General features: G+C 52.0%; 1 protein-coding gene and 1 long non-coding RNA gene across 3 annotated transcripts in view; one reads left to right on the top strand and one right to left on the bottom strand.

Annotated features, from left to right (window-relative positions):
• GABBR2 (gamma-aminobutyric acid type B receptor subunit 2) overlaps positions 1-23,719 on the bottom strand; it is a 330,217-nt gene that overhangs the window by 17,344 nt on the left and 289,154 nt on the right. Inside the window, exon 14 of the mRNA XM_053922306.1 lies at positions 1,672-1,782. Within this exon, the coding sequence (XP_053778281.1) occupies positions 1,672-1,782 (111 nt within the window). The remainder of the gene's footprint in view (positions 1-1,671; positions 1,783-23,719) is intronic.
• Positions 9,015-11,719, top strand: LOC123479717 (uncharacterized). Of its 2 annotated transcripts, none has more exons than XR_006655429.3 (3): positions 9,015-9,133; positions 9,447-9,510; positions 11,474-11,719. It is a non-coding gene; the product is annotated as an uncharacterized lncRNA (long non-coding RNA). The 2 variants fall into 2 exon arrangements; XR_006655430.3 differs by having other exon boundaries at positions 11,369-11,719.

Genomic DNA, 23,719 nt, shown 5'->3' with positions numbered 1-23,719 from the left:
CCCTGAGATCCTGAGGTTCCAGAGCAGGAGGGCTAAGGCGGGGCTTTTAGTTACAAACCCTAGGGGCCAGGAGGGCCGCAGACAGTTCTCTGCATGCGCTGGAAACAGCAGAGCATTTGCGCTGTCCAGCACGGTTTTACTGATGTGCTCTGATCGAAGGCATTAGCTGCACTGGGAGAGAGACGGTCACCTCCAACCGCTTTTGGAAGTAGGTGGGGAAGATAATGAACGGCCAAAACAGATCAATCCAGTTACAAGTCAATCTGAGTCACATAATCTGATTTCACAGCATCAGGATCAAGAACGTGGAGGCTGAAGGGATCCCGGAAAGAGTCTAGTTTCACTCTATTCAACAAGGGCCGGGGAAACTCAAGTGATGGATGTTGCACACGTCCTGTGACAGGGAGCTCACTCCTTCCCAGGGGCTCCATCACTTCTGTGAACACTGCTCCGTTATACAAAACCCTTCCCTACAGGGACCAGAGGGCTGCCTCCTGGCAACTCTGCCCACTGATGACGGTTCTGCCCTTGGGTCTGTGCCACCTGCTTCCGGCAGCTCGGGTGACCATGTCCCCAGAGGGTGACCTTCTCTAAGCCTAGGACCTTAGGCCAGTCTTCGAGGTCCTATTTCCATTCTGGGCACTTCCTGTGGACACCTCCAGGTCATTACCTCATGGGACTCAGATGGTCGCCCAGCAGTTCTCAAATGACCTCTATGGAAACACAAGAAGGTCTCAGCTAGTCTGAAGTGGGGACAACATTTGCCTAGGGTCCCTTGACACCTGCTCTTCTGGTGTGGCCCTGGAAGGACTCAGGACCAGTCACTATCAGCAGCAGGCGAGGAAGCACTGGAGCAGCGTAAGGAACCCCAGTTATCTGACTTTTGGGAAGGGCTTCCCTTTCCCGCTTCTAAGTGGAGGCCGCACTGAGGCAGATGGTGGCTTCGTCTTCCTGCGGAAACATCTGAGCATGGAGCAGGAGCAGCTTCCTGTCACTGGAGGGATTGTAGGTGGAGGCGCAGTTTTCACAGGATGTGGGGAGAAGATTCAAGGATCGATCTGGAATAAAGTAAGGTGGGACTGACCTTTCCAGTCCTTCCTAGCTTTGAAATTCCACCATTGTGTGAGGTGGGCTCCACAGGAGATCTTTGATTTTAACCAGTGAGTAGAGTGGAGGTTCCGAGACGGGAGGTTCCCAGGTGGCCTCTGGCCAATCACTTAACCTCCCCGAGCCTTACTTTCATCCACAAAATTGGGTGAGTCCACTAACCTCCTACGGGTTTAGAGAATCCAGTGAGAGTCGGGATGTGAGCACATGCTAGATGCCAACAGACTGCTGTTCCGGGGGAGGGGCAGGGTACAGTGGCAGCTGTACAGAGGCACACTCGCAGGTTCTGGGGTTCCTCTCTTGTTGCCCCACTTCGGACTCTGCCACATACTAGCAGAAGGACCCTGGGCAGACAGAGCCTCAGGGTATTCCTCAGTGAAATGAACATTGCTTGTACTATGCCACGGGGTTGTTATGGAAATCGAGGTCACATGTGGCAGACACCAGCCTGGCCCACAGTAAGTGCCTAGTCCCGGGGGCTCTGTTTATTTTTATGTTGACGGAGGCCCCTGGGAGAGAGGGTCTGGCGGAGCAGTGACTCCCTGCGCTCCGCTCTGCACCTACCATGAGAAGGCCCTTGTAGGCATAGACGATGCCCAGCCAGATGGTCATGTGCGTGTTCTCACAGTGCTCCAGGAGAGGGCGGATGGAGATGTCCCGTCCTGCTGGGTCCGGCTGTGCAAAGAAAAAACAGAAACCCAGCATGGCACTGGGCACCCCTCCAGCAGCTGGGTCCCTCTCTGACTGCCCTTTCCCTTCCCATGAGCCCCAGCCAGTGACACTGTCCAGGAGGCCTCTCGGATGCCACCTCTCCCCCCTCCTGCGTTCCCATGGGGGCGGGCCTCTGTCCCAGTTGACTGTCTTCTGTTTGTTGGTCATGATTCAGCCTGCCCTAAAGTTATCTGCGTTCTTCATGCCCTCCCACCTTGAGTCAGCGCTCCTGAGGGTAGACCTGGGTCACTTCTGTGTCCCTAGAACCTAGCACAAGGCCTGGCCCAGAGCAGGCATCTCTAACATTTGCTGAAAGAGTGAGGGCGAGAATGAGGCACCGAAGTAGGTCGGGAGGCCTGGAGGTATCTCTGGGATTAACGTGGGGAGCTGGAGATACAGATCTACTGTCTGAGTCAATCATGGGCCTGCCACACCCTTCCAAGGAGATCCTCTTACCTGCCACCCCATTAAGGGAACTATGGTGGTAGCCATGCTGTGTGCCATGTGACCCAATTGGGGGCCAGAGCTGATTGGATAAGGGCTGGGCACCTGACCCTATGCAGCCAATCCAGAGGCTGCTAGGAGACTCACGAGGTTTCCTAGTGCAGAGTGTGCTGCCTAAGCGGGGTGGTAGAGAGGACCCTACCCCAGCTCAGGAATTAGAACTGGGAAACTCTGGGAGAGAATTGGGGAGGAGGTAGCAAGAGGAGAAAAAGACACCCAGAGGGTGAAAAAACATATATACTGTACATATAATTTTCCTGCATCATCGAGAGTAAGTTGCCAACATCCTGACACTTCACCCCTAAACATCTAACGTGTGTTTCCTAAGAACAAGGAGATCTCTTCCGTAACCACACACACACTTAACCGAATTCAAGAAACTTAGCACTGATATAGCATATTATCTGCCATACCGCCCACTGTCACATTTCACCAGGTGGCCTGACAGTGTCCTTTGAGGCAACCGTGGGACCGAGTATGGCGTTTACTCGTCACGCCTGTGGTCTCCTTTAATCTCAAACAGCCCTCCGCCTGCTTTGGTTTCCCGTGTCATCGATACTTCTGATGGGCCCAGTTCAGTTATTTGGTAGAACGCCCCTCAGCTTGCGGCTGTCTGAATGTGTCTCCATGACTAGATTTAGGTTGTGCATTCTCGGCAGGAATCCCACGTAAGTGACGTTTTGGCCTCCTTGGGGTTTCACTTCAGGGGCACCCGATGGCACTTTGTCCCATTGTTGGCCATGTTAACTGTGACCATTTGGTTGAGGGATGTCTGCCAGAACTCTCCACTTTAAAGGTACCATTTCCCCCTCGTAATTAATAAATAGTCTGCTGGAATACTTGGAGCCTGTGTGAGTACCCTGCTCGCCCACAAACACTAGCTCGGTGGTTTCAGCACCCATTGATGACTCTTACCTGAGTCACATTGCTTTGGTGGTTGCAAAATGGTGATTTTCTCATTCTATGATTCCATTTAAATATTTGGCATTCTACTGTAAACAAGATCTTCCTTTTCTGCTCATTTTAGAAATGCGTATCAGTATGGACTTTTATGTTTCTATTTAATTCAGTGTCTTACACTCCAATAATACGATTATTCATCTTGATGCTCATTTTTTTCCAGGTCTAGCTAATGGAAACCCCCTTCATGCTGCCTTCCGTGTTCTCCACCATGTCCCCATAATCTTTTTGAGCACTTTTTTACTTCTTGGCACAAGACGTCCCAAGGTTTCCTCACACTTTCCTCACACCAGTATTGGAATCAGCCATTTCTCCAAGGAGTCCTGGTTCTGTTTAGCAGGGACTGGTATTTAGAAACCAAGATCTGCGCACGAGATGTGCTCACTGCTTCTGGGGCATCATTACTTCTAGGTCCACGTATGTGTCTGCCTTCCTTCCTTCCATCATCATTCTATCTATCGCTCTCTTTCTATCATCTGTCTATAGATACAGATAAACTCGAACATCACAGGATTCTCGCTTGCCTCCCTCTATTCCATATTTGCATCTTTCTTCTTTTACAGTGAGAACACTGGTTTCCAATAACATTGAAAGGGTCTCTTATTTGTTTAATCCTACAAATAGACACAAAATAGTTTCGGAATTGCTATAGTGTCATACACTGCCAAGAGATTTATTACATTGAAGATTTCTCTGCAAACCTGTTTGTCTTTAGAACAGAACCACTGAGCGTATCTCATCAAAGAACTGTGTTCAGGAGGTAGTTGTCCTGTTGAGGCCCGGGGTAAATCCATATGCTGGAGGGTAAGGGCTGGGCAGAAGGGGCACTTTGGTGATGTAGAAGACAGGCCTTAGGCGGGCAGAGGATGGAAACCCTCTTGCTCCTGGCCCTGTTCTCTAGGCCTGGCCTTTGAGGTGGCAATGGCAGAGCACGTCTGAGTTGGGGAAGCAGGAGTGCTGGGAGTGGTGGGGCCTGTGGGCTCAGGCCGTCTAGTAACCTGATCATCGCATTGCATGCTCTCTAGGGCTTGACTCCCCTTTTGTTGTCCCAAGCCAGAGAAAGCCTTAGCTCAGCCTCCACGGTTCCATGGCCATTGAGTCCACACACAGGCTGGAGTGCCAGAGGGGAGAGGGATTTCTTAAGGCTCCACAGTGGCGGCAGCGGGTACAAGGTCAAGGAGATCCCCGGGAAACACACTCAGCACGGCCAAGGCTAGAGACTCCCCCTCCCCTGCTACCCACCCAGGAGCTGGGCTGGCTTCTCCTAAGGGTGATGGGCGTTTCCTGTGTCCTTGCATCGTGTAACTGAGGAGACTGAGAAACGACTTGGCCCCGAGGTCACCAGTGACTTCGTGGCAGAACTGGATTTCTCCAACGTCTGACAACAGGCAGCCGCCGCAGTGCAGTAGGCCCACTAGGGTCGCGCACCAAGAGCAAACCCTTCAGTGGTGACTGGGCCTGCTGTTCTACAATGGAAGCAATAATCTGTGATGGACTCTTGGGTTCTCTGTGAAGAGGACTGATTCTGCCACACACCCTTGTTCAATGTGATGACACCTCTGTTCACAGGAAGCTGACAGTGGTTGTCTGGCTTATATACCCTTGGTGACAGACCCTCCCTGCACCCTTGAGCGGAACTTTCTCCTCCTGTACCTCCACCCATTGGTTTTTCCTCTTGCGCTCCCTGGAATAGTCCCAAGCTCTCTCCTGGAGTCTGTACACTTTTCTTCAGGGCAGGGAAGCCACCACGAAGGCACATATCATCGCCTCCCAGATGTCGACCTGGTCCTTCAACCTGCTCAGGCTTACCATTGATGTGTGGGCCTAGGATTGAGCTCACCCTCCTGGTGAAGGTGAGTCTGCCTGCGCCCTTGCTCCAGGTCTCCTAGGCTTTCTAAGGAACGACCTTGCACTGGTGATTCAGATGTTCTTTAGGGCTGACTCAGCCCCCAGCAGGTAATTTTCTCCCAACTGCTGTTAGCTCTGTCTCCCCACTTCTGGAGCTGACATTCCAGCCTGGTTATCTTTCCCTTGTTAGTAATTACCATCCCCATGCCCCTTCCCGACCCCAGTCCCCATCTTGGTCTGCTCTGACTTTCTGAATCCTGAAATCCTAATTCTCACATCTGGTCTTTTAGCCCCCCACCCATCTCCATTAGCTTAAGCACCACCTTGGCTGCAGAGCTGGGAGGACAGCAGAAAAACCAAGGGCCCACCGAGATTTCAGAGAAGTCAGCGGTCCCGAGGCGGGGGGCAGAGATGCCTCTACCCCATCTCCCCAGGACCCAGGCGCTGATCTAGAAATAAGCCACAGTGCTCTCCTGGTAGTGCGCGTCTCCCTCACACAGGCCTGTGCACCCTGGACACGGGTCATAATGGCAGGGGTTGGGGTGGCTTTGCGGGGGGGGGGGGGGGGGTCACACGAGGGAGAGATGTGCTGCCCAGGCAATGGGAGGGGGCACGGAGCCCAGCCACCACCTGAGTGCCGACTTGGAATCACTGTTGTGCACCAGACCACCACTAGAGGACACCAAAGAACTGTGCAGAGCGTCCCGCCCAGCGCTGGCCTCTCTGCAGTGGTGGCGGCAATGGCCTGGGCACCTATGAGTTGCTCTCAGAGGTTGTGGATCAACCTCTGCTGGGGACACAGATCTACAGCTGTGTCTTGGTGGGGCTGTCTGTGACGAAGCCCTCAGCCCTGTACTGATCTAGAAGGCACCCGCTGGCCTTAAACAAGGCCAGATTTCCAGGCACCATGGAGGACCCCCATCCCGCTCCCAGGGCATGGGAGGTGGGGGACCTACTGCTGAGGAGCTGGAGGTCCCTGGCTGTACCTGCCCATCGCATTCACCCTGCTTCTACTGCGGGCCAGCCGTGCAGCCGAGAGCCAGTGAGCACAGGGCACTGACCCCTACAGATGCCAACCTGGGTCCTCACATCAGGGTCTGAGCCAGGACCTCAGGCCCATTTCCCTGCCCAGCTGTGGACTGCAGCATCTCCTCCACTGGCCTAAGAATGTTTCCCTTGCTCTCCAGACTGGCCTACAAGCAAGCTCAACTTGCTTTTCTCTCTTCTTTGTTTTTGTTCCTTACTTGCTTCTCACTTCATTCATTCATTCATTCATTCATTCATTCCCTCATTCATTTAATACGTAACTACCAAGCACTGCCATTTGCCGGTAGCATTCTGAGCATGGGGAATGCAGCAGTCGCCAGGACTGACAAAAGCCTCGTCTTCATGGGCCTTCCATTCTAGTGCCATCAGGATAATTCCATGAGAGGCAGCCTCAGAGGGGGAATGGGTGGATTCCCCCAATAACAGCCACCCTAAGGACACCAAGAGCTGCTTGTTGTGAATGACAATGGTGCTAGAGCAGCAAGCTCTATACACATTATTCTGTCAAAGCCTCTTAAGAATCCTTAAGAATCGTACTCATTTTACAGATGAGGAAACTGAGGCACAGAGCAGTTAAGTAACTTGTCCCAAATCTCCAGCTAGAAAGTGTCAGAGCTGAAAAAAAAAAAAGGAAGTGTCAGAGCTGAAATTCAAACCCAGGTCTGTCTGGCTCCTAAACCAGTGTTCTTTTCTCCCTCACCATGTGCTCTTCCTAACCTGCCTTGCCTCTCTCAAAGCACCCTGTCAAATTCGAAGGAGACAGTGGGTATAAGCCTGCTCCTTAAACTGTGAGGTGCTGCTCGTGGGAGGAATGACTTACTTGCTAAATGTTCAATAGAGGCCTGCCCTGAAGCCCCCAGAGCTCTAGGGAGGTTGTGCTTTGGTGCTGCCAGCTGAATTTTAGCCGATAAAATGCTCTCCCTGCCGGACGAGGCTAGACAGGGCGCAGCGCCCAGCAGAGAGGCCGCACCCATTGATGATGGCCAGAGGCTGCAAGCGCTCACACCTGACTCCTGGTCCAGCCGCTGCTCAGCGGGAGGCATGCAGAAGCTGCTGGGGAAGGTCTCCCCCATCTGTGCATTGAAGGGACAGCAGCTGGCCTGAGAGTCCCTGTGCATAATGCAATTATTCACAATGTAGGTCAGTGGCCCCTGCAAACACCCTGCTTTGTCAGGCTGCATGAACGGCAGGCAGGGGTTTGGGCATGGCTTGAGGTATAGAGTCCTGAAAGGTCAAAGGCCGTGGTCCTGCTACAGACTTGCTTGGTGATCTTGGACAAGTCCCCACCTTTTTCTAGACCCTAGTTACTCATTTGCAGAGTGAGCCCATGGGTTAATTGTCAGTACAGTTAACGTGAGCCTAAATAATGGAGGATGACTGAGTTGGTCTTACACTGACCCCCTGAGGAAAGAATCAGTACTTCTCCCGTGCTGCCATACGCCATGCACTCTGCACACGCCGGGGCCCAGGTGCACAGGGCAGGTAGGAGGCTTGCCTTGACAGAGTGCGCGTTCCAGTGGGGGCACAGAGGACTACTGAACCTCACGGTACAGCTAAGAGTAGAGCGGTGATGTGCGTGTTTGGAGAGAGGTGCAAGGTACTTTGAGGGGTGCTACCAGGGAGACTGATTTCGGGTCAAGTAGTCTGGGGAGGCTCTTCTGCAGGGGTGACATTCAGTCTGAGACCTGAATGGTGAGAAACACCAGCTACGTGAGAATCTAGGGGGTGCCCACTCCTAGGAGAGGGAACAGCAAGTGGGAAGGGCCCGAAATGGCAAAGACTTTGTCGTATTTTAGAAACCAGAGGGAGGCCAGCGCGGCTGGAGTGTGATAAGTGAGGGGCCAGCACAGCGACCACCTAGGGAGCTTGTTAACAGGCAGCAGGGGTCAGCAGGTCTGGATGCGGCAGTGCGAACACGCTCCCAGGCGACACGGAGGCCACTGGTCTGGGAGAAAAAGCCTTAAAGGGTCTGAAACAGCAGGGCGACAGTTGGTCCTCCCCCAGCAGATCTTTGGTGAAGAGGGAAGATGCCTTTGTCACTCACACACCCTGACACAGGGTGACAGCTTAGCCCAAGGTCAGACTCCACACTGCCTGAGCATTCTGGCCCTGGACCGGACTCCGCAGTGCGGTGCTTGTGCGTGTGCCATGCGGGGCGGGCCGGGGCAGTCAGGGCGAGGAGGGGGCTGACGTGTCCGGGAGTAGGGCACGGAGGGCGCCGTGAGCCCTCCCCATGACCGTGGGGCTCTTCGCCTTCCCTGCTGTCACTGCTCGGGGGGCGCAGGCTCTTGAGCCCCACCCGGCCAGTGCTTCTTTGAAGAGGGGGTTCCTTCCACCTCCTGACCAGGTCCCAGAAGCTGGCTCTCAGAGCTTGCTCCCTGGGCCATTCCTGCTTTTTCATTTTAATTTCAAATTTGATGTTTGAAATATATGGTAAAATATATGATAGGTGAGGATATGTATCAATAGGGGAGGGGAGGGCGTCTAACCTTTGGGCTGCATTTCAGAGTCTTGAGGTGCTTCTCTTTTCCTGGGAAGGCAGGTGAGTGGACACAGCCTCTTTGGGCAGAGCGGGGTGGGGGAGGTAGGGGGTTCCCATCAAGGATGCCTGGGCAGGGAGGGGAAAGGGCACTGGGTTCAGATCCCGAGTCCGTCACTTGCCAGCTGTATGACTTTGAACACATCTCTAAGCCGTTCTGAACCACGATTTCCTCATCTGCAACCTCCCAGCACTGGCAGGACGATCAAAGGCGGTAACCGTTGTGTTTACCGGGCTTCAAAGAGTGGGACGCCTGCTCCTCGTGTGTAACCCGACATCATTATCTCCAACTGCAGAGAGTCACAGAGCGCTGGAGCCGCCAGGCACCTTCTGGGTCCCTCTGGGGCCGGGCTGCTTATCTCAACAGCAGCAGCCCCACGTCTCTGAGGCAGCAAAGCTAGAAGCTGTCATTTCAGGGTAAGAATTTTTTTTTGAATGTTTGATTACGAGTTAGAGTGAATGTTTTCAGAATCCCAGATCTGGAAAGGACCTGTGAGATCACTAACCAGGGTTTCTCAACAGGGGCACTTCGGGCACTGCTTTCTTTGCGGTGGGGGGTGGGGCGGGGCAGGGGCACGGTTCTTTGCGGTGAGGAACTCTCCTATTCAGTGCAGGGCACTCAGAACCCCTGGCACTTGGGCACTCAAAGCCTGAAAAGTCCTCTGGTCCCTGTGACTCCCCATTTCCAAACACTACGGATCATGCACTAGTCCATGTCCCACTTTTATAGGTGGAGAAACAGGCCCAGAAAAGGACTCCAGCAAGAGGGTGACTGAGTGGAGCCCCAGATGCAGGTATCCGGACCCAGTCACATGCCCTGTGCATTGGACCATGCTGTGGGATGGCACAGGAGGGGCCAGCCTCGTAGCCTGCTCACCAGCCAATGTTCATCAGGACTTAACAGTTTTCGGGCACTGCGTACTGTGGCATCAGCTCTCCAGAGCTGGATGCGGCCACCCTCTGGCTTTTGGACTTATCCAGTCTGCTGGTGCTGTGCACCCTTGCCCAGGTGCATGGAGGGCAGCTTCCAGAGCAGCAGGTGTGGGGGCCAACGCTGCTCGCCTGAAGTTTTGTGGAGGGGAGATGAGGTGGGAGAGGTGGCCAGGCCCTGGATGAGAAGGGCAAGGAACCCGTGCTCTGCATTAGGGTGCCAGTGGGCCAGCAGACCCCTGCCTGGTCCTGTTCATAGAGCCATCCTGAATTTGACCTTGGAATTTAGCAGGAATTTCTGTGGTTGTATAAGGGTCAGAGCTGGGGTGGAGATCCTCTTGGGGAGGTTGAGGGCTGACCAGTGCAGCAATAGGCCCTAACACCCGTAGCCCTTCGCAGCTCATAAATCTACACACTGGGATTGCTCTTTGATTTTTACCTCAGGGCAGACTGATGAAGGAGCCAGGAATGTTATACCCACGTTACCGGTGGGGAAACAGGCTCAGAGAGGACAAGGGACTTGCTTAAGATGACACAGCGAATCAGAGGCAAAGCCAAGCCAGACAGACCTCTTTCCTGCAAAGCAGGTGGGGGGTGCGTCTCAACTTCTTTTGTCATTCCCTTTCCTGTGGCCGGGCTCTGTCGCTCCTGTTCTCCTTGGGCCTGTGTCAGGGGCCTCTGGGACAAGCCCAGAGCATTGGGAGTTCATAGGGATTGCCCATGAATGCAAAGCCAGGAGGTGCTGGGTCACGGTGGGGGTGGGGTGCTGTGAATGGGGCAACAGAGCCACCGCTTCCCGGGCATCTTAGCGCTTCAAACTCAGGTGATTTCACCTGAACACCCAGATTTCTGGCTTCTTTTGGAAATGAGACACTGAGGAGAATAGGGCCTGTCTCATGAGCTGGGCATGTCCGCCTCTTTCCCATGGCTGGGCTGCCTGTCCAGCCTGTCCGGTCCTGTGTCAGAGTCAAGGGGGTATGTGGGAGAGCTTTTAATTTTAAGGACCTTTCTGAGTAAGTGTGGTAGCTGTCCTTTCTCAAGTTGGTGAAAGGACTGGGGAGAGGCTGAGGGGGACTGTGATCCGCCATGTGAGGAAGGCGCCCAGGTGCACTCAGTGCTGGAGAGAATGCCACTGGGGGAGAATTTGCTTCAGGGACAGCCAGACTCTGGTGGGACGGCTCTGGAAGGGGAGTGCCACGGGCGGGTGCCAAGCGTTGGGGGGTGGGGGGACCAAACCACTGCGGAAGCCAGGAAAGGGAGGAGAGAGAAGAGAGAGGTGGGGAGAAGGAGGGAAGCTGGTTGAGCCACGTGTTCCTTCCCCTCAGACTTCTGCACCTTCTGGAAGTTCTGCTAAAATTCAGGAAATGCTTGATGAGCAAGAGGGGCATGCCGGTAAAGCTGGCACAGGGCCTCGGACTTGCCCTGTGTGACGTGGGGCGGGAGAGAGACGGCATCTGAGAGCCAGGAACTGGGCCGCGCCTGTAGGAGAGGCTGGGAAGGGGCCAATATCTCTAGCGGACCCAGGGCATTCTGGGACTCCCCACCTTGGGGGTTTGAGGCAATTATTCCTGGGTCTCAAGACCCATGAGGCCCCACATGACATTGGGACATGCCGAAATATGGGTTCACTATTCCCTTGGTCACCTGATTTTTGTAGAAGCAGCATTATTGAGTGGAATGGTTTGGTAGCCAACCTTGGGCAAGCAAGTCCTTTCCCCTCAGAGGCCCATCAAGTGCCAACATCCGGTGATTCCATGGTGTAACCCCAGACGGAAGCCCGTGTGTCCCAGGCTCAGCTCCTGAAGTCTGGTTTTCGCCTACCCTCAGCAGGACCAGGGTGCCTGGATCCCTCACGCCCTGCCTGGCCGGGCAGAAGCCTGCAGGACTGTGTTTCCCAGGGCGCACGTGGGAGCGACTGGGACTAAACCACCTCCACCCTGAGAGTGGAACAACGCTTTCTTCCTGCAGCCCTGGACCGGCCTGACCCTTCACAGCTTGGTGCCTGGTCAGCAGGCAGAGGCGGGAGGGTCCCACGGCCAGGCCTCCGGGAAGGCTCTGGGGGCCCTGTCCCAGGCGGGCAGGGGATCAACAGGACGATGAACGGAGAGCAGAGAGAGACACAAGGGGATGAAGAGAAGGGCAACTTGCCGATACGACACAGTAAGAGTCTGAGATGTTGTTAATTAAACCTTGAGAATGAACAAAAACAAGAGCCAAAAAAGGGAATAGTCACTTGGTCCTTCCATAATGGGACCCCACATACTACTACCTCCCTCGACTCCTTCCCGGACCTCATCTGTGGCCAGGCCCCCACCCTCCCCTCCGGGTCCCTTACTGCACTGTGCCCTGGTCCTGGGACACCCTTTCTTACACCTACCCCCTCCTCCATCTCTGAAATTTTCCCAGGTCCTCTCGCCCTGCCCCTCTGAGGCCCCAGGGCCTCCTGCCTCTCTTTTTAGGGAGGACCATTGCCCTCCTGTTGGATATCTCTGTGTTCGACTTTTTTGCTCTTCCTCTCCTTCTCCCCGCCCCCTTACTGAGTGCTGCGTGCCAGATTCCGGGCTAAGCATGTCACACACACTGTCCCATTTCATCCAGACAATTGCCACAGGAGTGGGCTCCAGTACAGCCATGGGACTTGAACCCAGGTCTGCCAGACTCCTGAACCTTGGCTTCACACCACAAATCCAGAACGGCCCAGCCTGAGGACCAGCCTGAGGACCAGCCTGAGGACCTCCCAGCCCAGACCGCAGGGCAGCTAAGCTGGCCCTTCTCGGCCCTGGCTGGCCATGCCCATGGTGTGTCTCTTGCCATCTTCTCACAGGGTCTGTAGCTAACTCAGTGCCTGGCTTGGCTGGTGGCTCAGGGCGACTCCCTGCTGTCAAGCTCAAGTCCAGCTTGGTGTGAAATGGGAGGTGACAGAACTAGGGTGCGAAGCCGCCCTATATCAGGAAGCTGGAGCACGGGGGACCCCGCGCAGAGCTACTAGAGTCCACCGCTACTGTGCACGTGTATTCAATTTTACGGTTTTCAACACTGTTAGCTCTGCCTAACAGCCCTAGGAGTTGAGTAGGGCCGTCGGGCTCACTTCCATTTTGCATAGAGAACACTGGGCCCAGGAAGAGGCTATAATTCACTCAAGGTCACACAGCAAGAAACCTGAGGACCTGGCACTTGAGCCTGAGGTCCTGACCCCCTAGCCTAGGACCCTTTCTGTCGTTCGAACTCCTCCCTGGAACTCTGGGTAATTCTGGGAGTCACAGCTCAGCAAGGACAAAGGGAGCTGGCTGCCTGGACGAGCCTCAGGTGTTCCTGTCGTGTTCCCTGCTGCAGCTCAGATTTTAGTTTGCTCTTGGACAAAGGCAGCAGGGTGATGCCCCGGCACCCTGGTGTAATGGACAGCCGCTGGCCTTGCCGCTGGCCCAGGGCTCTGACCTGGGCCCATCACCCGCTCCCTCTGAGCTCCAGGTTTTCCTCTGAGAAATGCTGGAGTCACCTGCTTTGAGGGTTGTTCTGAGCATTGAGCAAGAGCCCTGAAGACAAAAGACAACACAGCCCAGACACACGCCCGCCCACGGTAATGCGTGCAAGAACAATGCGTCCATTTCATTTGCCTGTTGTCATTCAGAGAGGCAAGTGGGCTGGGAGCCCCAAAAGTGCAGTGTTGCAAAACCTGTTCCAAAATAGGATGTTGCAGTTGGTGCTGTTGCCACCGCTGGCTGTGCATGGGAGTAGTCCCTGGGAAGCCACAGGCCCCGGGAGAGCCTGTGTGCCCCCTTCACTCTGCGGTGGGGCTCAGTTTTCCTGGTCAGTTTCCTTGTGCCCCGCCAGGGCCTTCTCCTCCGCACCAATGGCGGAGTTTCCAGCATGAATGGGACGCTCCAACCCATCATCACTTCAGAGCTGTTCTTACCTCCTCTCACACACACCCACTAACAGTATATAAACATTTATATAAATATATAGAGAATATCTCTGCAGGTCATAGTATTCAACTATTCTATTTTGTGCAATCAGAGAACTTTTGGGCTTGAAGAGATTCACTCAAGCATCTTCTTTCACTTCGCTTCCTTAGTGAGCAATCCCTGCCAAACACTTGTCCAACCTTTCCTTGCATACCTCTGGTGATGAGACTCTCACTACCTACAAGGAAGCCCATTTCATTTTGGGATAGGTCAGACTAAAATGTGAACATTCTTCTTCATCCTAAACTGAAACCTGTCCACCAGAACTTCCCCCGCGGGTCTCAGCTCTGCCTTCTGGGGTCCTACAGGCTGCGTGCGGCTCCTCCCTGGACCCCAGCACAGTCCCTCTGAAGCTTAGAGACAGTGATTGTGTCCCTCTGATCCTTCTCTTTGCTGGGCTCACATCAATCCTTCCTACACAGCACAGTTTCTTATTCTTTCCCCATCCTGGCCACACTTCCTCTTGTCACTATTTCTACAGGGTCTGGGCCCATGTGAAAATACAAGTCTCCAAGGGGGTCTAAGGAGGCCAGAGCAGTGTCCCCTCCCCATGCCTAGAGCTCTATGCAGCTGGGGCTGACCCTGACCTTGGTTATTTGGCAGTCAAACCACACCATGGAGCTTGGCCATGCGCATCGTCGCTGCCCACGTTTAAGGGAATCTTGGTGCTTGGGGGACACCCACACCACACACCCTGTGAGGCGGGGCCCCTGAGAGAAAGGCAGCGGTGCCCTGTCATCCCTCACAGCACTTCAGGGTCTCCTTTTCCATGCAGGGTATGCCACCAAGTGTGCAATTCCAGAAATAGGCCCCCAAAGACTACTGATGGGAGGCCTTCGTGGTTTCACCAAAAAGACTTAAAAGGCCCATATTAGATGGGGGGTGTGGGCAATCCAGAGACAAGACAGGGTGGGGAATAAGAACAGGAATGGAGATTTAAGGAGAATTGGAGTTACATGTTTTCCTGTGAACCAAAGAAGTGACGTGGTTTTGGCCCAGCTGAAAGTGAGCACATGATCACCTCCAACGTTAACATTTTCCACATATGTGATCACATGTGCTCCCTAATAATCCCACGCAAGGTGGACAGGAAGTATCAGCCCTACTTTAGTGATGAGGAAACTGAGCCTCAGAGAGGTTCAGTGACAGATCAAAGGAAGTAAAGGAGCGGCTGGCAGAGGGTGGCGCTCCCCTGACATCTCATCCACTCCCCACACTTCTCAGCCCCTTTACAGTGTGCTGGGGGCCACATAACTAATTCTGGCCAATGGGCTATGGGAGGAAGTGACACCTGACCTTTGTGGGCTGAAGCCTAGAAGAATTGTCACAAGATCTGTTGCTGTCTCATGTTTGATCCCAGATCACTGAGCTGCCTCATGGAAGATGGTTCCCCTGGAGACCACCTGGGTTTACAAGTGGACTTTGCACAAGAGAGAAATAGATCTTTGATGCAGTTTGCTGCTGAGAGTTAGGGGTTCTTTGTTACTGCAGCTTGGCCCAGCTTATCCTGACTAACAGAAAGGGCAATTCCATTTGTGTTTATGTTATTACCTGTCGGGCACTGTGCTAAGGCCTTTGCACATGCCCCCTCTGGCAGTCCTTGAAGCTGTGAGAGAGGGATTATTCTTTCTCTTTACTGCACAGGACAATGAAGACACAGAGAAGTGCAGCCGCTTGCCCAGGGTCACAGAGCCACTAAGGTGTGGCCCTGGGCCCCGACTCTGGGTCTGTCTGGTTGGAAAGCCTCGATGAACTCTAGTGATTTGCAGAAACAGATGGCCATTGTGTTCCAACACCCTGTTGGGCTAAACACTTCCTTTGAAGACGGAAGAATGCACAGATTGCTTTTCTCATTCAGATTTTACGCCTGAGTAAAATCCTTGTGCTCTGATTTATTATAGCAACACTGATTTTCCAATTTTAAGACAACAATGCAGTTTGAAAGAAAATGGAAAGAAAACATTGAAACATTTGAAACCTTGGTTTAGATCCTTATTTCCTTTTGCTTGAACTGTTTGGGGCCTGCCTCATTGCCACGATCCCCCCGCCCAGCCCTGGATTGCCTGCCAGAGCATTTCTAAACACAGTTGAGGCAAGTCCCTCCTGCAAAACCCCCCAAGGCTCCTCATCCCCTCCAGCAGTGCTTCCTAAACTAGATTCCATGTTAGACATGTCGTGCCAACACGCACCGTGAGAAAGGGTTCTGTGGCCAAAGACGTTGTGGAAATGCTAACTGAAATCTTTAGTTAAAACAGCAAAGCGCAGGACTCTTCAGAGCCTTTCCTGTGTTAAAGCCCAAGAAGCAGATGTGTAGTTTCTGGGGTTTTTAAAATTTTGGGACCATGAAATCCCCCCATTCCCTTTTATTTTGGGACAGTGAGTGGGATTAATAGTGCATGCCATGTATCTGTACCTTGGGGGGTGTTGGTTTTTAGGGTAGAGTCTGAAATTCTCAGCTTAACATTCAAGTGCTCCCAGGATTTGGTCCCAGGTCACCCTCCAGTCTCGTCTCACGAAGCCCCATCTCCGTTTGCCTCAGGGTTCAACTCCCCATCCTGCCTCCCACACCTTCCTGCTCATTTACCCCTCAGTCCCAGGTTGTGGGGCTCTCTGAGCTGTAACCCAGAGAGAAAACAAGAGAGGAACAATGTCAGAAACTTAACACAAAGTGCCTCTATTCGGGAGAATGTTAGCGAACACCCCCTTGGCGGCGTGGCCTAGATGGAGATGGGAATGACAACCACACGGCTAATTGAAAGCCATGTGTTTACCGAGGCTCAAAGAATCCCTTTTAGAAACGGAAACTGGGCATGCATGTGCCAACGAACAAGGCAGAATGGGCGCACGCTGGAAACAAAGAGCACCGAGATATGCTGGGCAGAACCAGAGATATCCACGTAATTAATAAAGTAATTAACATGCATAGGAAATGCAAAAGCTGGCAGGAGGCTGATAAGACAGGGTTATTTTTTTTTAAAAAAAATGAACAGTGTAGCAGGGAAGGGAAATGAAGTTTTGCATTTCTTGTTTATCACAGACCCCCACACTACTCTATGAGGAATAAATAGGTCTTGACTTACTGCACAAATACTGACGAGGCCGGGGCCAGAATTCGCGGCTAACCCCCCTCTGGCAAAATAAACAGCTCAGGCAGTTAATCAGCCAGCCAGTCACTGAGGATGTGGGGAGGTGCTTAGGCGAGGATGGGAGACCTATGTACTAGGTGGTGTGGTCGATGGCAAGGTGGTTAAAGGTGCTGGCCTTGGGGTCAGACTGCCTGAGCTCTAGTCCCAACTCTGCCACTTACAAATGATGGGGCCTACAGTAACCATTTAGCCTCCTTGCTGCCATCTGTGACATGGGCCTAAACATGGTCCCTCTTCATAGTTTTGAGGACTGAGTAGTCCTCTTTACACAGATAGACTGTGGAAAGCCTACACTAGTGCCTGGCCCGAGTGAGCGGCTTGGACGGCAGGGTCAGCTGGTACTCCTATTATTCCCCCATGGCAACCACCTAAGAAAAAGCTCCCTGCCCTGGATGGTGTGGCTCCGTGGATTGAGTGCTGGCCTGTCAACCAGAGGGTCACAGGTTCGAGTCAGGGCACATGCCTGGGTTGCAGGCTACATCCCCAGTAGGGGCTACATGAGAGGCAACCACACGTTGATGTTTCTCTCCCTCTCTTTCTCCCTCCCTTCCCCTCTCTCTAAAAATAAATAAAATCTTAAAAAAAAGAAAAAGAAAAAGAAAAAGCTCCCTGACAACAGGTAAGTGCAGAAAGCACCTCCAAATCTTCATTAAGAAAGGCAGAGCAAACTTGCGTCCCCTCATGCTGTTTCTCTGGGGCTGGTTCCCGGGCATTTTGGGAAAGGGCAGGAAGGTGGAACAGGCATCTAAGGAAGCTGCCTAAAGGTAGTTCATCATCCATCTCGGGCTCTGGGGTTTCAGATGAGTCTGTGCCTCAGTTTCCCCATCAGAGGAATGAGGGGTCTGCTTAGGTCATTTCTTAAGCCATTTCAGGCTCTGAAACTCTGAGTTAACCCCAGTCCCACACACAAGCGATCACTGAGACAGCAGAAATGGAAAAGCGATCATCGGACCCTTCTTGGAGGCTCCTTCTCTTCCCCCTCCTCCTTGGCTGTCACCCAGTTCCATTCCCGGCACCAGGGTCCTCCTGGGCCCTCACAGTGGGAGCCACAGTCATGGGGCTGTGAAGCCTCTCTCACCAACACGTCCACTAGCCCTGAGCCCCGGGGCTTAGGCCTCTGCCTGTCTCACTGCCCCTTGGGGGTCACGCTCTCTGGACTGCCTTGCACCATTTCCCCAGCTTGTCCCTCCTCCACAGAGGTCTGTCTCCCCACCCCAACTTTTCTCCTTTCTCAAATTTTTATGAAAACCTTTTTCTTCCCCAAAGAAACAGCACAGCTGAATAGCACAGTGAATACTTGGGCACTTTCCTCCAGGAGCCAACAATTGCTAACATTTTGCCATATCTTCTCTCTCTCCTCTCTCTCTCTAAAATGCACACACACACACACACACTCCCCCGACCCCAAACCATGTGAAAGTAAATCTCAGATTCCATGATACTTCAGCATAACCACAATATTACCGAGAAAAGTAACAACAATGCCGCAATATTATCTGATATACAGGTAACTTTGAAGAAGAGATCCTCCTGTTGTTCAGCTGCTGAAATTCCTTTAACAGCCCCCAACTGCCTCCAGGTTAAGGTCCCAGCTCCCTCCAGCCCTGTACCTACTTTCTACCCATGAGCGGCCAGATTCAATAAATTCCTGAACTTTTTTTTCCCAGACATACCCTGCACTTTCCTGCTCAAGAGTTTTCCTCTACCTGGAAAGCCACTGCCTCTGATATCTTCTTGAGGTTGTGTCTATCATTTAAGCTCAGTTAGACCTCTGTGTTGTCCAAGGAACATTCTAAGGTCTTTCTAGATGAAATGCATCTTTCTTTTTATAACTCCATAACATGTGAGAAGCTAGTATGATGACATATGTCATATATGGAGGAAGGCAGAGACAAAAGACTTACAGAGAAGTGGAACTAATCCCTGATCAAACTGTGCCTGAAATCCAGATTACATCTGGACCTTTTCAGAATGCCTGTGCATTCCCTCTACTGTGTACTCCAGTTTGAGTTACTTGCAGCCAAAAAACATCTTAATGAATACTGTTGGGATGAGAGCTGACAGTCGTGTAGCCTTCCAAAGCTGTAAAGCAACAGTAGAAAAATACAACATGTTGTGAGCCAGTTGCATTGCACATGCGCTGTTGCCAAGAGCATTTGCCCTGCCTTCTGCCCTGGCTTTGGAAAGCCGTTCACCTGCAATGCCCTCAGGTGCCCTTGCCTGCCCTTGTTGTTTTTTAAAATTGAGATAAACTTCACAAAACAAAATTCACCATTTTAACTGCCGCATTTTGCCCTGTATGACATGCTCCCACGTGTAATGCACAGCCACGTGTTTGGCCCAAGCTTTCAGGAAAAAAATCTTTTATTTTAATTTTTTAATCCAATTATTTATTTATATATATTTAGAGCCTTGATTTTTTTATATTATAAAGAAAGTTTAGCACTTATTTTTGAACATATTACAGTACAAGAAATTTTACGTAACAAGTAATTACAAAACACAAGAATAATTTATATAGATATGAAATTAGTGCTTCCCGTGTATAATGTGCATCCTTATCTTTCCCTCAAAAATTTGGGCAAAAACGTATGCATCATACCCGGCAAAAGACAGTGCTTTAAAGCACAGAGTCAATGGTTTTTAGTGTATTTCCAGTGTTGGTCAACCATCACCACTATCTAATTCCACATTATTTTCACCACTCCAGAAAGACATCCCATCCTTCCTGGCAGTCACTCCCATTCCCCTTCCCCAGGCCCTAAGCTACTTTCCGTCTCCATGGGCTTGCCTCCTCTGGGTATTCCCTTCAGATGGAAGCGTATGGTACGTGGCCTTTCAGGGTCTGGCTTCTGTCACCGAACATACTGCTTTTAAGTTTCATCCCTACAGCGGCACATATTGGGATGTCATCCTTCTTTACGGCTAACCCATATTCTGCTGTCCGGATAGACCACGTTTTCCTTATCCATTCATCAGCTGCTACATGTTTGGGTTGTTTTCACTTTTTTGGCTATTGTGAATAATGCTGCTATGAGCATTTGTACACATTTCACTTCTCTTGAGTGTATACTTAGGAGTGGAATTATAGGTCATATAGTCACTCTGCTTAACTTTTTGAGGAACTTCCAGAGTGTTTGCACAGCTCCTGTTTTCTTTAACTACCTGAATCCTCCTGGTTTTTTCAAGACTTGCGGGGAGAAGTCCCTTCCCCGTTTGTGAAACATTTCTCAAGGAAGAAGAAGGAGTAGCCACCTGCTCTGTGATCCCTTAGGGTGAGAGCTGAACTCTTCCAGCATTTACCACCTGCACTGACATCGTCAACTAATCCATCTGTCCCCCTGGACTGGGAGAGTCCCGAGAACAAGGGTTGTGTCTTCCCAAATGCTGTGGCCCAGCATCTGGCCCACAGGGGGTGCCCAGCAAATGGCGGTTTGGTGAATGAACGAAATGGCACGTGTCTCTAGTGGTCTCACGGTACAGCTGAGCTTCAGAAGGGCTTCTTCCTATCAGAGCGCAGGCTGTGCCAAGAGCCTCCGGGATGTGGGAGTGAAGGCACGTGGGTAGAGCAGGAGGGGTGGCATCATCAGAAGGCATGGGGGAGGGGGAGGAGGAATCTGCCTGCATGGATGGGGTTCAACCACACATGCTTAAGTTCAGAGACTGCCTTGGAATGAGCCACATGAGGCTGATCCAACTGGCTTATGCTAGAGGGGGAAAGTAAGGACGATAAACACAGACAGAAAACAGGATGTCAGATCACAGACAGGTGCTTGAGATAATATAGTAACAGGCCTCACGCTGGGGTAGAGCTCCGCTCTTTATGAAGCAATTTCCCACCTATTATTTCATTTGAGAGTCAGCATGTAACATGGAAGGAGCATGGCTTTGGGGAGCAGCCAGCCTGGCTCAGAGCCTCTGAGCCCCACGTGCTACCTGTGTGGTCAAAAGCCCATCACTTGGCTCCATGCACCTCCAGGTGCTTACCTGCAAAATGGGAACAGAACTCTCTCTGCTCAGGGCGATTGTGAGGGTTAAATAAGTGGAGTTGGTGGAAGTGCACTGGGAGGTGTAAATCTACCCCCCCCCCACGGCATTGCTCCCCAAGACCTCCCTGGGAGGCTGGCAAGGTAGTTATGTTAATTTCCATATGGAGTGAGGAAGTTCTGAGCCTGGGAATGGAAGCCCCAATGATTGAACTCCTGTGTGTCAGGCTTAATGCAAAGCATTTGAACATTTCCTCCCAGTCAGTGCTCCTAGTAAGCCTGTGAGGGAGAAATGGATTTTTCCTTATGGGCGCTGGGGCTCAGGGAGGGTGAGTCACTCATCCAAGGTCACACAGCTAGGAGGTGGCAGAGTATGGATCAAAACCTTAGATTGTAGTGTTTATGGCTACTCCATCATTCTTCCAAATCTCACAGTGCAGGAGACTGGTTGGTGAATGCATTCCATTTCTTGGCATGGGAATACATTTCCAAACACCTGCCATATATTTTTAATAATCGGTATGAACACCCAATCTCTCCTCAGCCGGCTTCCTGTCTGCTGTAAGACGCAGATAAGAGAGAAAGAGATGAGCGGCCCCAGGAAAACCTCCATACCCGTTAGCAGAACTCACTCCAGCATGGAGTTACCCTTCTTGATTTAATTCTCCGAGCCTTCTGTGTTTGACTCATGTAAGAAAGTGACTTGTTGGGTGAAAAATTAAAATGCTAGGTGTGGATGTTCATTGCCTCGCTATGGCAATAATGGCTCATAGGAGTGGGGCCTGCAGCTTGTGCCTGGGAGTCAGATTCGATTCCTCTGAGATTCCTGAGCCAGAGGTGGTCTCAGGGGGCCCTGGGACATGGAGTCAGATACAGGAAAACAGCAAGATGGGGGACCAGCTCTGAGAGGGCTCAGAGGTGGGGGCCAAGGTCCAGATAGTAAATGATGCTTCATACAATAGCTAACATTCACTGCACACTCTGGACACGCTGGGCACAGGGTGGGCCGTTTACAGGCACTGTCCTTTCTAATCCTTCCTAGAGTCCCAAACAACGGAAGTTTATTCACGTACAGTTCTGGGAGCCAGCAGTCTGAATCAAGGTGGCCCAGGGCCGTGTCCCTCTGAAGGCTCTAGGGGAGAATCCTGTGCCTCCGCCAGCTTCTCAGGGCTGCAGGCTTGCCTTGGCTTGTGGCCGCATCACTACAGCCTCTGCTTCCATCTTCACATGGCCTTCTCCTCTGTCTTATAAGGAATCCTGTCCTTAGATTTAGGGCCAGTTGAGGTAATTCAGATGATTTTATCTTAAGCTCTTTAATTATATTTGCAAAGACCTCTTGTCTAGATAAGACCACAGTCCCGGGTTCTGGGGTAAGGATATGTACAAATCCTTCAGCAGCTCACAGTTCAACCTGCTACGCTCACCTAACTTCACACAGTCAGTGGCTGAGCTGGCTTCTGAGGTTAAGCCTAACTCCAGAGTCCATCTGCTTGACCACTGTGGGCTAAGTATTACCTGTGGGTGACTAGGGGCATGTTATTTAGCCCTCTGGGCCTCGGTTTCCTCATTTTTAGACTGAGGATAATAATGGTAACTACTGCACGGGGTTGTGGGGAGGATTCAGTGAGTTGGCAAGGGAAGGCGCTCGGAACCATGTCTAGCACAGAGTATGCACTCGGCAAACGCTGCTGCTATTATTATTTTCGCTACTGTCATTACCGAGACCACACGGCTTCGCTGGAAGCCTGGGTGAGGGCGGAGCAGACCTGCTGCTGAGGGTGGGGCTGGACTGGGGCACAGCGCTCCCAGATATAATTGGCTGGGTTTGAATATCTGCTCTTAAGTGCTTCACTCTTATGCAACGCCAGCCAGGTACTCACAGATATGAAAGGGGTTTAAACATTTATAAGGGAACAGTACACTTAATGGAAGCTAATAATTTTGAAAGCATCAATGAAGAGAATGTTTCTTTAAGACAAAACCAAGTGAAACACAGAATTGATGTGGAAAAAAGCAGGAAGGATGAAGAGGCCAGTAGACTGATCCCAGCTGAATTGTTTCCCAGTCACCTAATACCACGTGGCCTGGCTGGGGACAGTTCCCATGTGGAGCAAGGTTGTCTCAGGCCTGTCGGTTTACCTCTCCAGCCTTAGTTTCCTCCTCTCTAAGGTGGGGAGGTCAAGGTGCTTTGTAAACTGTGCCTGCTGTAGGAATGGGAAGCACTCTCATTATTACAGTATGTGTTTGCCAACTGTTGAGTGCCTGTGCCCACGCAGGGTAGACCTGGGGTTGGGGTCCCAGTCTGGAGATGGGCAGGGGAGTGGTGGGCTGGGCACTGAGGGGTGGGCAGCCCCAGAGATGACTGTGCTGCTCCTGAGCTCCTAGGAGGGGCCCACAGCTTGTCCCAGTGTCCTCAGAACTGACTTGAGCATCTCTGAGTCACGTTAAGCATTCCATCCTGTGTCAAGGTCAAAATGACTCTGTACTGAAGTTCAATCCACTGTCACTTTAGGGAGAAACTCCAATGGCAGAAAATAATGAGCATCCTACCAAGTGGCCGGTGGCTCCATTTCAGAGCCACTGCGGGTGCAGGGGCGGCCGGACGCAGCGGTGCCCCGGCCTTCCGTGGTCTCTGATGCGGGTTCCTGAATCTGCAGGGCAGTCAGGCCAGCCCACCTAAAGTTCTGGTCTGGCACTTCTCACCCCCTGCCTCTCAGCTGCAATGAAGAATGCTGCAGAAATAGAAGTCTCATAGCTTTCCCTCCTTTCCTATTCTTTGCTCTCTGTTTTCCATCGGGGAAACAATTATTCAAAGGATGACTTAAGGATTTTCAGAAAAACTTTGAACTGCAGGGGCTCATTCAGCTCTGCGGGGTTTGCACATGCGAACCTTCCCAGGGGAAACCTCCCTCTGAGTTTTCATGTCATTTGTCACCGTCACGTTCTCCAGCTGGGGGCTGGGGTGAGGGCTGGCAG

The sequence above is a fragment of the Desmodus rotundus genome, chromosome 1 (assembly GCF_022682495.2).
Source record: "Desmodus rotundus isolate HL8 chromosome 1, HLdesRot8A.1, whole genome shotgun sequence".
In the NCBI taxonomy this organism is placed as follows: Eukaryota; Metazoa; Chordata; class Mammalia; order Chiroptera; family Phyllostomidae; genus Desmodus; species Desmodus rotundus.
Note: the sequence above shows the minus strand (reverse complement) of the source record. Positions and strands in the feature narration are given on the sequence as shown.